Source organism: Eretmochelys imbricata, chromosome 3, assembly GCF_965152235.1.
Source record: "Eretmochelys imbricata isolate rEreImb1 chromosome 3, rEreImb1.hap1, whole genome shotgun sequence".
NCBI classification, from domain to species: domain Eukaryota; kingdom Metazoa; phylum Chordata; order Testudines; family Cheloniidae; genus Eretmochelys; species Eretmochelys imbricata.
In genome coordinates this window covers 120091058-120105330 of record NC_135574.1, presented here as the reverse complement: position 1 = coordinate 120105330, position 14273 = coordinate 120091058, and the positions used below count along the sequence as shown (strand labels likewise).

Below are 14273 nucleotides of genomic sequence, written 5' to 3'. Positions count from 1 at the left end.
AGCAGAGACTAGTGATCAAACGGAAGTTATTAGCTTCTTTAAAATTTTAAAAAGAGGTTTCACCGTGTGAAAATGCAATGCTGTATTAATCAAAATGTGCTTACGGCCTCCAAGCCACCCACAGGAAGCGTAGTGGCTATGCTTTCTTAGACTTCCAAATGATTTTGCTTTCTGAAGAATAGATTTGCAAAAACTGCAAACCTCAACCTCCCCAGAGAGACTGAAAAACGCTGGTAAAGTGAGCAGGCCCTTTACTGGAAACAAGATAGCCTGGTTTCCTTTCCAGTCAGCTGCAGATCACAAAGCATGACAGATAGATAGACAATATGAACTTTCCTGAATGAACACCTATGAAAAGTAGAAATGAACCTTGTTGCGGTCCAAATACAAGACAGCACAAAGCTTTAAGCAAGCAAGCAGGCTGGTCTGCCAACGGGCTGCTCCTGTCAGCTTTCCACCCTCTCCTTTATTCTCTCTCTCCCCCCGCGCATTACATTCTCCAACAGATAAAAGGAATACACTGGCTTTGTTTAACATTCTTATTTACCAATTTCTATCTACCGCATTCCTTGCTCTCGGGTCTTGAGCCCAGTCCTGGGAGGCTTCCCATGGTTCATGTCATCTGGGCGAGATTCCAAGGTTCATGCCCTTGAGAGGAGCCGTGTGTGCACTGCTCCTACACAACACTCCGGGTGTGCCCTGAATGTTGCCAAGTGCATGAACCTTGCATGAATGCTACAGAACCTAACTCACCAAGAATGAGTCTGGAATCAGATGCAAATCAAAAATTCATGGATGTCTGGATTGGGGATTCCAGTCCAACCAGTTACAGAGATAGGCGGAGTATCTGCATCCAAACTTCTTCAGATTCTGGGAGGGGGTATTGAGCCTCTTTTTCCAGGTCAAGCTCATCTCTAATTTAAAGGAGCAGTTATTTCTGGGTCAAACACAACATATAAAATAGGACAACAGGGTTCTTTTTATTTCTTAGATCTCTTGAAAAATGGCATTATCAGTACAAAGTCTATAAAGCATTGCCATCCGCATGGCAAAATGAAGCAGCTCGTGTGACTCTTTAATTGCATAGCTCTACTAACCCAATAGATTCAAATAGCTTGTGCTTAACTTTAAGCATGTCAGTAGTCTCACTTAGGTAACAAGAACTGCTCTTGTGCATAAAGATAAGCCCATGAGGAACTATTTGCAGGATTTGGGCCTTCGTCTTTACTACAGGGACCTTTGTCTTTACTCCGGTGACGTTCTTATTGGAGTAAAGACTTATTGGCAGTCTTGCCATCCAACCTTAAACATTAAAAAATGAGTTGGGTCCCCCAAAATAATGATAGTTATTTTTAATCTCATGATTTTTAAGACAAATGTTGGATTCTTTTTGTCTTTTGGTTTTTGAGCCTGTAAGATCCACTCGGGTCATGTTTTCAAGCTTTCCTCAACAGCCATGAAGACCAGACACATTCCCCCACCCCCCCTTTTTTTTTAAAATGAAAGCTGAGATTCTCATGTGGGAGACTTGAGATGAAATCACAAGAGTTGACATCTCTGGATCTGTTATGATTCCATCATATCTCAGCATCTTCCATCCAAAGCCTCTGATGTGCTTTATCAACATAAAAACTCACACCACCTCTGGGGGAAAAACTACTTGGGCACCCCTGGCAGGATTTGAGGCCAGACACAAACGGCCAAGTTGCATGGGGTGTAAACCAGAGAACAATCAGCACAGAGGTGTTTGGGGATAAGTCACAATGGGGAGAACTCCAAACGCATCTCACTAAGACCAATCTTGCCAGCAGTGCCCGCTGGATTTTTTTAAAAAAACTTTTCATTAAGGCAAAGTTACCACCCGTCTGTTACTATTCCGGGTTCCGGACCAGGGTAGCAGTCACAGAACCGGGCTCCAGCTCGCCGGCTGAGGAGCCCCCCACCTCCGAGCACACTAGAAGGGGCGACCACATTGCTAAAAAGCTGGCCCCTCCGTGGCACCGCTCTGGCGGAGATCCGTGGAGTGAGAGTTTCTCCCAGGCCAGGCCGCGCATTACTGCCCCACTCCTGCAGCCGGGGCCCGGGCAATGCAGAGTCCTGCGGATGGCGGGAGCTGCGCCAGCTGCCGGGCGGGCCGGCCGGCGCCAGCCTGGGCACATGGCCAACGGGTCCCGGGAGCGGGCAGCGAGGCTCGCGCCACGCCTTGGCAGACCCAGCCCAGCTAGGCCCGCCCACTGCCGGGCCTATGGGCAACTCAGGAGGGGGTCCGGGTTCCCGTGGAAACCGACAACGACCCCCCCCTTGTCACGTGGGAGCCGTTGGGCGGGGCCAAGCGCTGACTGACTGCTGTCACGAGATTAGGCTGTGGGGTGGGGAGGAAACGGCGCCTTTCCGGGCACCAGCGTATCCCAGCATGCACCGCCCTGCCTGTTGCTATAGCTGGGGAAAGGCGCCTAAAACAGCAGGGTCGATTCCGCAGGCACCAGGACGAGCTGCAAACTGGGAGGGGGTGGAGGCGTCGGATGCGCCGGCGCAAAATGAGCCACTCGAGAATGGCGGAGGCAGATGGCGGAGAACAGAATGAGGTTGAATGCGCAGGCGCACTATAAGCAGGGCTCCGAGCCGCAGAAGGGTGTGAGGTAAGAGGTGAGAGCGTTGCGCCGCCGCGGTTGGAGCGGCGGGGACGTCAGTGGGCGGGGTGGGTGCGCAGGCGCGGCGCGAGCAGCCCGCAGTTGGCGGAGAGGTTATCAGGGGGGCGGGGCCGCGGTGTTTCCTGCAGGCTGGCGGCGTGAGCGGCTGCGGTCCGGGCCGGAGGAAAGATGGACGAATTGCAGTCGGGGGAAGAGGTAACAGCTCGGGCAGCGGGGCAGGGATCCCGGCGAGGAGCCTTCTAGGGGCGCAGGGATCCCCTGTTCGCATCGCTGCCGCCCTTCCCCGACACACACGGTGGTTGGGGGCGGGCGGGCGGTGTTGCTAGGAGACCCACCATCCGCGCTCCTGGGCTGCTCCGGGAGAGGGGGCGAGCTAAGCGTCCGGGGGCAGGGGGAGCCTCGCGCGTTCCGGAATCCCCAACGGCCGGAGCGTGCCCGAGCTCCAAACGGGCTTCCCCTGGCTCGTGCCTTGCCCGTGTCGCGGGGGGCGGGGCTGCTGCAGCCCCGGGGCGTAACGCCCAGTGCCCCCTCCTCGGTGCTTGTGAATCCCGGGCAGGGGGAGCCGAGCCTTTGTGTTCTCCATGTGGCCGCGCGGTGCTGCTGCCGCTGCCGGTTGCTTGCAGGAGCAGGGTGCCATTTGATTAGCGAGTACGACACATCCAAGGAATAATAAGTTGGCGTCCTTGTGGCACCTTAGAAACTAACCCATCTATTTGGGCATAAGCTTTCGTGGCCTAAAACCCGCTTCATCAACCTGTCACCAAGGAATAACGTCTCCCAGAACCGCATGGCCGCTGTGGGGTTTTGATAACCTCACAAACCAAGTGAATGAAGCTTGATTAATCCAAGTCTTAACATAGAATTCAAGCTTTAACTCTTTGCACATTAATGGTCATTGAAATATCTCACGAAGCAATATTCCCACACCCTGTCCCTAGGTCACTTTTGTGTCTCTGTATCTTGCGTACTCCTTTATCTTTCAGCCTCCTTCTATGCCCATATTATTTTCTTCTATCCTGAAAGTTTCTCTTTCAGCACTCTTTTGTAGGCTATGATAGAGAAATATCGTAATAGACATTTTTCTGACATAACTACTGAACAATAGACTCCTGTCATTATATGAACTTCATGATTGCATTAAGTGCACAGAAATGTCACAGAGCATAGAAGCTTGAGCACAAAAGCAAGGGCACGCTGAATTAAGCCAGATAAACCTCGCAATTGTGCCTCAATTTTGCAGCACACAGATATTTTCTTTTATTTCAGGTGAACGAGCCCCTGATGGCATGGCTAATGTGATTAGGTCCTATGATGGTGTCACTTGAATAAATATGTGGACAGAGTTGGCATCACGCTTTGTTGCAAGGATAGGTTTCTGGGTTAGTGTTTTTGTTGTGTGGTAATTCCACCATGATTTCAACAATTTCCATCCCACCATCAACCTCAGCCTAGACCAATCCACACAAGAAGTCCATTTCCTGGACACTACTGTGCTAGTAAGCGATGGTCACGTAAACACCACCCTATACCGGAAACCTGCTATACTTACCTACATGCCTCCAGCTTCCATCCAGGACACATCACGTGATCCATTGTCTACAGCCAAGCTCTAAGATACAACTGCATTTGCTCCAATCCCTCAGACAGAGACAAGCACCTATAAGATCTCTATCAAGCATTCTTAAAATGACAATACCCACCTGTTGAAGTGAAAAGACAGATTGACAGAGCCAGAAGAGTACCCAGAAGTCACCTACTACATGACAGGCCCAACAAAGAAAATAACAGAACGCCACTAGCTGTCACCTTCAGTGCCCAACTAAAACCTCTCCAGCGAATCATCAAAGATTTACAACCTATCCTGAAAAATGATCCCTTACTCTCACAGATCTTGGGAGACGGACCAGTACTCGCTTACAGACAGCCCCCCAACCTGAAGCAAATACTCACCAGCAACCACACAACAGAACCCCTAACCCAGGAACCACTAACCCAGAGCCCGATGCCAGCTCTGTCCACGTAGTATTCAAGTGACACCATCATAGGACCTAATCACATTAGCCATGCCATCAGGGGCTCGTTCATCTGCACATCTACCAATGTGAGATATGCCATCATGTGCCAGTAATGCACCTCTGCCATGTACACTGGCCAAACCGGACAGTCTCTACGCAAAAGAGTAAATGGACACATCTGACATTAGGAATCATAACCCTCAAAAACCGGTAGGAGAACACTTCAACCTCTTTGGCTACTTGGTAAAAGATTTAAGGGTGGCAATTTTGCAACAGAAAAGCTTCAGAAACAGACTCCAGCTAGAACCTGCTGAGCTTGAATTAATATGCAAACTAGATACCATTAACTTGGGTTTGAATAGAGACTGGGAGTGGCTGGGTCATTACACATATTGAATCTATTTCCTTAAGCTAAGTATCCTCACACCTTCTTGTCAGCTGTCTAAATGGGCCATCTTGATTATCACTACAAAAGGTTTTTTTTTTTTTTTCGCCTGCTGATAATAGCTCATCTTAACTAATTAGCCTCTCACAGTTTGTATGGTAACTTCCAACTGTGTGTGTGTGTGTGTGTGTGTGTGTGTATATATATATATATACACACACACACACAATCTTACTATATGTTCCATTCTGTGCATCTGATAAAGTGAGCTGTAGCTCACGAAAGCTTTTGCTCTAATAAATTAGTTAGTCTCTAAGGTGCCACAAGTACTCCTGTTTTTGCGGATACAGACTAACACGGCTGCTATTCTGAAACCTGTATTATAACTTGTGACTACCATACCTGAATCAGGTAACAGCCGTGTTAGTCTGTATTCGCAAAAAGAAAAGGAGTACTTGTGGCACCTTAGAGACTAACCAATTTATTTGAGCATGAGCTTTCAAAGCTCATGCTCAAATAAATTGGTTAGTCTCTAAGGTGCCACAAGTACTCCTTTTCTTTATACCTGAATCAATGATCGTTTGGTTAACACATTAGCGCTGTCCAAGAGACCACCAGTTCAGTAAACTTTGTTTGTATTTGTTACCAAGACTTGTTTTTTAAGAAGTACTGATTCTGTGAAGATTAGTACACACAGATTATCAATTGTCTTCCCCTTTACCATTTCATATGGGAGAAACATATAATTTTATAAGCCTCCGATATCAGGAAATGTGACTGTAACATAATGGTCATGTTTGTTTAAATATTCTAGAACCTCTTCTTTTTTCAAATGCCAAAGGAAGTCCAGTATGAAAGCGTTAATGATAAGACTGAGAATCTAAATGTACAAGTCAGAAGGTCAAAAATTATGGATTCTACAGCAGAAGTAACTTAGTTTCATTACACATACACAAAGGTACAAATTTAGCAGTTTTCTGTTGGGACACCACATTGTTAACAGAATCCATCAACCAGAAAGCTGGCTTTCTTATTTTTTAATGAAGATTACATTGCCACCATTCCCCCTTTTCTTCCCCTCCCCTGTTTTTATTAATTATTCAGGACAGAGGAACTGATCCATCTTCATTCATAAAACATAATCTCATGTCAAGGGTTGACTACAAGCTCTTTGGTCTCTAAAGATATTTTGCAAGGGTCAGGTGGAATAAAACAATACTGTAACAAGTAAGGAATAAAGACACTTAAAATGGAACTGTATCAAGGAGAAACACATTATCCAGTTGCGCATATACACACATGGCCAGTTTGACCGTGTCACTTTCCTGTTCTGCACCCACTCAGCAAACTTGATCTTGATGTTCTTTCTCAGGCAAAACTTCAATTTTACCAAGCTCAGTCATTTTACTATTACCCTAAGTATCTTCATTCCAATTTTTCCTGTTTTCTCCATCAGTAGTCACATCAGATTGTAAGCTGTTTGGAGCAGAGGTTATTTCATGTGTATACAGAGTCTAGCATTACTTGTGCCCTAATAGGAGCCTTGATACTACCACGATACAAACAACCTGGACTTCCAAGCAGAACTGCAAACGTTTAAAAAAGTTGTGGGGAGCCAGGAGACAGCTACCTACATGAAAGGGAATTTCAACAGAATAGTAAAGGTGGAGTGGGGATGGACATGTCCACCTCCCCGTAAGGTTGCATCTGTGCTGTCTGCTTTTTTTAACCTTTGTGTCTAACTGTAAATTGTAGTCTTAGATTTGAGTATATGTACTCAAGGACTGAGTTACTCAAGAAATCATAACTCCCTTTCCTGGCTTGTTGAAAGTCTTGATTGTTGCATTGTATAGGCATAGTTAGTATCATGCCACTGTCCTCCAAAAAGAATGGAACTGCTCAAAATAGAACTAATATGCTGAATTTTATTGTAAAAAATGAAATAAGTCAGTTAAAATCTTACTTAATTCCATGCTAATCCAAGTGATAAGAAATATTTTATTAGCAATGAGTAGGCAAAGTACTGATTCAATCCAGTGAGAAGCCTAATTAAATGTAAACGAGAAAGTTGATTTATGTCTGACAGACTAACCGTCTAAATTATCCTAAAAAATGTACTTACTAGCTAAATTTCCACTAGTGAAACTTGTACTCGCAACTAGAAACTGGCTCTGAAACATTTAAAAGTATTCATTTATTTAAAATTCTACCTCTGAATTTTTCTGTAGACTTCTTTTGTTATTGATGAAGTGAGTAACATCGTTAAAGAGGTAAGAAGTTACCAAATGTCATCTTGTCATGTGAAAATGTAACCTTGTATGCCCTATATTTGTGTTATGTTATTTTCTCTCAATAGTTTCTTTGTGTACAAAAAAATCTTCCAACCAATACATTGATTAGTATTAGAAATAGATATTACATAGGTTATTCAGTTTTCTATTAAGACTGATACCAGTTAATAGTAGTCTGTTTGAAAAATCTATTTAAGTATTGTTATGAACTTAAAATATATTTGATATTTAGAGTATGTTCCTCTTCTAGTGTGAACCTGCCTTTCCTCATATTAATTCCTAGATGGTGGAAATTACATGAATAAAGTGAAACTTACGCAGAAGGGCGTAAGCTCCATTTAAAACTCTTAGCATAAAGAGCTTTGCCCAGGCCCTCTGCACAAACAGAAATTTCACTTAAATGTCTCACCTTTCAGGATTTTTTCCTCAGAGATAATGTATGAGCTACATATTTGATTTAGACACTTTAAAGTGTATTTGAGATAAATGCCCTGTAGTTGCAAGTTGCTAAGAAACTTGCATCTTGTCTACAAATCTTCAGAGGCGTTTGTTTGTGGCAACCACCTTTCCTGTTGTAGAAATTCAATGAAATGGCAAGTAGATGGGATTATGACACATTGGAGAGTTTATTTGGTTACTGTACAACAAAACAAAGTTACAGATTAATGTAGTCCTAATTAAGTGGAGTTACTGTCAATGAATTGTGCCCATTTAACATGTCTCTTACAAATTTTGGAAGGCCCCTTTCATATACTGTATATTTTTTTCCTACACGCTAAGTGAATTAGTTCTTTGTTTTTTATTTTTTTAAGGAAGCAAACTAACGCTTCTGTAAGAAAAGTGCATGACCTAAAAATACCCATTTCAGCCATAAAAAGTGTGTGCCTCCTTACTTTGAAAATGTACACCATTGGGTACAAGTGAGAATCAGCACCTATAAGTAGTGGAATTTCTTCATACTTGCTTTTCTTAAATCTTCAGTCACGTGGTCTATCTTATTTTCTACACCAATAGCAAGATTTTTTTTTTAAATCCTGTTACTTCTGATCAAGACTACTTCAAAGTTTAAGCACAGTTTAAATTCTACTTTCAGACCCAGCTCTCTGCACAGTCATACAGCAGTACCAAACATGTATGTGTGAATATCTATGCTTGTGATTCCAAATGTTTCCAGTCACTCTAGTTCTGTTGCAAATGCAAGTAACACTTGTAGTTCATAATGCGTATTTGGGATTCTGCATTAGGGGTTTGAGAAAAGCAGGAATAGAAATTGAAATCAAAGGCTAAGGTAAAACCGTTGACATCATCATGCTAACAAAGAGCAAATCATTTGGAGTGCTTTGTTCTTAAATAGTAGGTATGTGGTAAAAGTATTTCTAATGTATACCACTGCTACAGACTCTGGCATCTTCAGTGCTAGTTAACTTGGGGTTCTCCATAAACTGAATTCGAATGTGTTAAAAACATGAAGCATTTAGTTAAAATTAGACGTCTAAGCTGGACAGTGGCAACAGATATATTTCTGTTTGTCACTTTTAGGCTATAGAAAGTGCAATAGGTGGCAATGCCTATCAACACAGCAAAGTGAACCAGTGGACTACAAGTGTGGTAGAACAAACTTTAAGTCAACTTACAAAGCTGGGAAAACCTTTCAAGTATATTGGTAAGTTTGTGCTGCTATATTGGCTTTATTGACTATACCAGAAGACTGAAATGTAAGCAGTCTATTAGTGAGATTTATTTAAAGATGAATGCAAAACTTTTCATAAAAACTTTACTCCTAAACTAGTAACTATATTTTAGTTATAAACTACGAATATACAGTCAAACTATAAAATAAGCTTTATTTACTTGTTAAGTATTTAGCATCAGTCTGTGGAAGATTAAACAGTCTGGCACTAGTATCTTGCATGCTGTTGATCTTGCTGCCTTTGCCCCCAAGAAGAAGTAGGAATATTGTTCCCCTTTCAGGAGGGGGGCTGGGAGGAGTGAAACATAGATTAAGTGACTTGCCCAGCATTCCACAGGAAGTATGTGGCAGAACTGGGGGAAGAATCCCCATCTCTTGTCACATTTCACTGCCTTAACCACAAGACCATCCTTCCTATTACAGGTTATAGGCTTATTTATTTGTATTACCATAGTGCCTATGAGTCCCAGTCCTGGACCATGACCCCATTGTGCTAGGTACTGTACAAATGGGGGGGAAAGCCTTTCCCTATCCCAAAGATCTTTGTCTGTCTTGAGCTGTTTGGGGGTTTTATGTAGATGATGGCCAGGGCTGACTTTTTTTGGGACACCTTTGAAGTGTCCGTGTTAGCACCTTAGCTTTTTCTTGCTTTGTTTTTTAGTGCTTTATTATGTTGTACCATTTGACATGTAAGGGTCTGCATCTTTTTGCCAGGAAGTTTTTACAGTAAATTGCATTCATGTGGATATTGTATGTAGTGAATTTGAGTTCATAGACATAGGGGACTGATAACACAAATGCTAGTTTAATGCTAAAACTAGGCATTGATGTAAGCTGTGTTGATGATGATAATAGTCAATTTGGTTCTCTAATGGAAGCTTCCTTTGTGTGTTAACAGTGACCTGTGTGATTATGCAAAAAAATGGTGCTGGCCTTCACACAGCAAGCTCTTGTTTCTGGGATAACACCTGTGATGGTACAGAAGCGACTTAATTTTCTTTCTTAAAAATAGCAACTTTTCATAAATATTCTCATGCTAGAACTTGTTTTTATTTTCAAGATTCTGTTGCCTTTATCTCAGATAAGACTGACAATCTTAAACTACTGTTTTGGAGCAGCGTGGTACGGATTAAACTGCCTTTGGGGGAAAGGAGGGGCAAAAGTCTCCAAAGCAGGAGGCTTATAAATTTATTTTGATACATGTGAAGTTAGCAGCTGATTTCTTTTTTTAAAAAGGCACAGCTTAACTACTGAGACAGCTTCACTCTTTCTTGATTAAAAAGTGAAACTTTCAAATTCTATTTTTAATATAGATGCCTGATCATGATATGGGGAAGCATGCATAACTTCTTGGTTTTAAATACTTTCTCTTCTGCTGTAGGAAACTGCACTGTGAGATGGGAGAATAAGACTATGTACTGTATTATCAGTGTCTTTGGACTTGCAATATAATTGCCTTGGAACTGCTCAGCCTTCTACGGATTCTTTTCTTCAGCACTTCCATTTCATAATCTGTTCAAACTGAATACACTTTTTTGTTATTAATGTACTTTTTTATGTAGTTCTTTCAAATGTAGAAATGTGAAAACACTAGTCATATGCTGTTACAAGGACTACACATTTGATCTTTATTGCACCAGTGTTGCTAGGCTGTCTTAACATTTCAAGGGCTTCTCAAGGTGCTAATAAAAAAACAACAAAACCCTGAAACCTGCTGCAATGTAAAGGCTTCTTTAGCTTTATTCTCTGAAACTAATTTAAATAAGAATTTTCACACTTTGTACTTTTTGGTTAGCATTAAATTATTGAAGTTCATAACTTTGTGTGACTCTTCTATTGAATTCAACTGTTTTGTGTTTTTTGGGTTTTTTTGGTAGGGGAAGTTGAAGGGAATAACTTTTCATTCTTTTCAATAACTACTTGTTTTCAAGGTGTATGTCATACTTAATCTCTGATGTAGACAATCTGCCTACGCTGAAGTGTATGCAGAATTGCAAAAATCTTATTTGAGACAACACGCTTGAAATGCCACCATGGTAAAGACTAAGTGAGCAAAGGCACAGTTTAAAAAGATTATCTGATCTTCTCTCTGCTGCATTGAACACTGGTCCCAAGAATGCATTTCTTTGATATAGTAATTCAGTAATTTTGTGACCACGTTCTGCACCATTTGTGTTAAACAGGAGGGATCAAGAAGATCTGAGGCATCTACTATGGTCCAGTCCTGTCTCATCCAAATGGCCTAGCAGACATCTGAAACTTGGGTTAAATTGAAGTGCTATTAACTAACATTGGGTTATATGGGGGACACAGGGATTTGGATAACTAGAATTTTTCAGACCAAACAAATGCAGATAAGTGGAATTATAGTTTCTCTGGTTCTCTCTACAACTCTTATAGTTAAGGTAGATGTTTTCAAAGTCAACAAGCTTAAAAGAAATAAAGGGGACTGCTACATCCCTTCTGAATGTTTGTGGGACCTGGGGTTGTACATGGTTTTTTTTGTTTTTCTGTGTGTGAAACTTATTTCCCAGTTAATCTTGCCTTCTAAAATATAATCAGATGTTTAACCATTAGTTCACTTGCAGAAATGTGCTCTAGTTATCACTTGTGTCCTCAAATGTCATGGGGCATCTGTATTGATGTATTATGAACACTTATAGATATGTAGGTCATTTTTATTAGATATAAAAGCAACTTCCACAGCACAACCAGAAACATGCAGGCCTGTGCTGGTTTCAACCTCCTAATGAACTGCTTCTGCAAAATTATTTAAATGGTTACAGGTTTGCAGAGTCAGGCCCTAAACCAACAGTGCAGTGTATAAAGAGGATTGAAATTGTTGTATTTTCTGCTTGGTTAGTATCCTTCAAAACAGGAGGCTGAAGAGGGCTATAAAGCCAGCTGCTAGTGGAATGATTTGGCTCTTTATGCCTCTCTTGCTTTTGCAGATTGGTATGAGGGACAGCCATAATTTTCACTTTCTCTAAGTGCTGCTGATGGTTTTTGGTGCAGTATGCTGTCCCTAACAAGTCACAATGTCTATGCAGATATATAGGGGTACGTGTTGATCAACTAGTTAAATCAGAGGTGGGCAAACTGTAGGCCACATCTGGCCCCTGGGACCATCCTGTCCAACCCCTGAGCTCCCAGCTGGGGAGGCTAGCTGCTGGCCCCTTCCCCACAGCCATGCTGTTGGGCAGGAGCATAGCTTGCACCTGCCCACCTCCCAGGCTTTTTAATAAGCCAGTTCCACTGCTCTGAGTGGCATGGTTGGATAAGGGGCAGACAGGGAACAGGGTGTGGGAGGGATGGTCAGGGGATGGGGAGGTTGGATAGGTATGGGAGTCCCAGGGGGCCTGTCATGGGGCAGAGGTGTGGATAGGGAGTGGGGTGGATAAGCATGGGAGTCTGTCAGGGGGCAGGGGATGGGGTCCCAGGAGGGGGCAGTCAGGACAAGGAATGGGGGAGTTGGATAGGTTGAGGGCTCTAATAGGGGGCAGGGGCTAGGCTGTTTGGGGAGGCACAGCTTTCCCTACCCAGCCCTCCATACTGTTTTGCAACCCCTATGTGGCCCTTGAGCCAAAAAGTTTGCCTACCCTGAGTTAAACATTGAATTATAGTGTTGAAGAGCTCTATGAGCTCAAAAGCTTGTCTATTCCATTAACACAAGCTGATCCAACAAACCAATTACCTCCCCTGCTTTGTCTAAGATCCTGAGTTCATCTTGGCATCAGTGCCCCCATCTCAACTGAACGGTGAAATACATAGCTGGAATCTGTCTGGTTCATTTGTGGGTTAATACTGATAGGTTAGGTATTTAGTCCAAACACTTAAAATTTTATCAAATGCTTGAGCTGCTGCATATGTTAACCTTACTTGTAATGTCTATATTCCATATTGTAATAATAATTAAGCAGGTGCAAAGTGAGCCTTTGACTGACTGTATTAGTCACTGCAGAGGAGAGAGGTAATCAGTAGTGTGAAAAGCTCTTCTACAGAAATTGTTAGGCCCCCTCCCTATATCTAGATTGAGGAATAATGCAACAAATGGCCTAAAGAGACATTGGTATTCTGTTTGCCTCTGTGAAGATAAGTCATGGACATGGCCTCCTGAGTTACCAGCTGAGCACATGGAGGGTGGGGGGGAGAACAACAACCCCAAACTTAAGGTATGTCTACACTGCACTTGAGCCCAGGGGTTTAATTGTAGTGTGCCTCAGTCCAAGCTCTAGGACCCTCCCTTCCCACAGGGTCTTAGGCCCCAGGCTTGAGCCTGAGCCCTAAAATAAACAGCCTCTTAGCCCAAATCAGCTGACATGCTAACTGCTGGTTTTTAAATGCAGCATAGGCATAGCCCAAGCTTTCTATGTTGCTGGGATCTTGGACAGGGGAATGAAGTTTCCTAGGCCCAAGCAAGAGATTCCCAGGAGCTTAGGTTAGCTTTAAAGGACAAATAGAGGCTTCTATAATAAGCTTGTTCTATTTTTTTATAAAACAAAAACACTTGACTCCCTTATTCATGTATCTACAGGCAGCTGTACACCTAAACTGCTGCACCAGTGCCACTATAGCGCTTCAGTGGAGACAGTGCTATGCTGATAGGAGAGCTGCTCCTGTCAGCTACTGCCTTGTGCAGGGGTGGATTAACTATGCTATGTCAACTGAAGCCCTCCTACTACCATAGATCACTGTCCACATCAGGGGTTAGGTCAGTTTGACTGCATCACACAGGGGTATGGAGTTTTCACACCCCTGGGCAATGTAATCATCGCTGTAAGTCTGTTCATAGACCTGGCCTATATTTGCTTGCTTTAACCTTGCAAATAACTCTAGTTTCCTTTTTCCTCTGGAATAAAATTGTATTCAAGCATTGTCCTTGGTGTGAGCTTTAAGGTGCAATTGATCTGAGGTAAGTGACTGGTCCTTGAGGACTAGAAGTACCTGGAATATTGCTGAGTCTTGCTGTTTCTCAAGGGCCATCTATCACACAGATACTCACCTAAGTGGCAAGACAGTCCTTGGATAGGCTGGTTTATCTGACTATTTAAGGCTATTAGTATGCCTGGAGTTTGCCCTTGAACTTCTGATCAATTTAGGGTTTGACACCTGGTTGTTTTAACAGTCCATCCTGGGAGGTCTTTAGTGATCTTGACTGAGGCCTAGACCAGGTTAGCCCAAGCAGCAGTATCTAATCAGAATGTAGTCTAGCCCAGCAGCTGAGTAATGCCTGTCACAGTA

General features: G+C 42.9%; 1 protein-coding gene across 2 annotated transcripts; it reads left to right on the top strand.

Moving 5' to 3' along the window:
- Positions 1-2737: 2737 nt before the first annotated feature.
- On the top strand, positions 2738-10850 carry DYNLT1 (dynein light chain Tctex-type 1). Of its 2 annotated transcripts, XM_077813276.1 has the most exons (5): positions 2738-2846; positions 7280-7321; positions 8882-9005; positions 9931-10008; positions 10414-10850. In XM_077813276.1, exons 1-5 carry the CDS (start codon positions 2820-2822, stop codon positions 10482-10484), a joined length of 342 nt encoding a protein of 113 aa, XP_077669402.1. In that variant the 5' UTR covers positions 2738-2819; the 3' UTR covers positions 10485-10850. The 2 variants fall into 2 exon arrangements, with proteins under 2 accessions (XP_077669402.1, XP_077669403.1); XM_077813277.1 differs by lacking the exon at positions 7280-7321 and having other exon boundaries at positions 2776-2846.
- Positions 10851-14273: the final 3423 nt, after the last annotated feature.

Excerpts from the sequence above, each read along its gene's own strand:
- DYNLT1 (XM_077813276.1), top strand. The coding sequence starts at position 2,820 with ATGGACGAATTGCAGTCGGGGGAAGAG. Across the intron at positions 2,847-7,279 it reads AATTGCAGTCGGGGGAAGAG|ACTTCTTTTGTTATTGATGA; the intron begins GTAACAGCTCGG and ends ATTTTTCTGTAG. Across the intron at positions 10,009-10,413 it reads CTGGGATAACACCTGTGATG|GAAACTGCACTGTGAGATGG; the intron begins GTACAGAAGCGA and ends CTTCTGCTGTAG.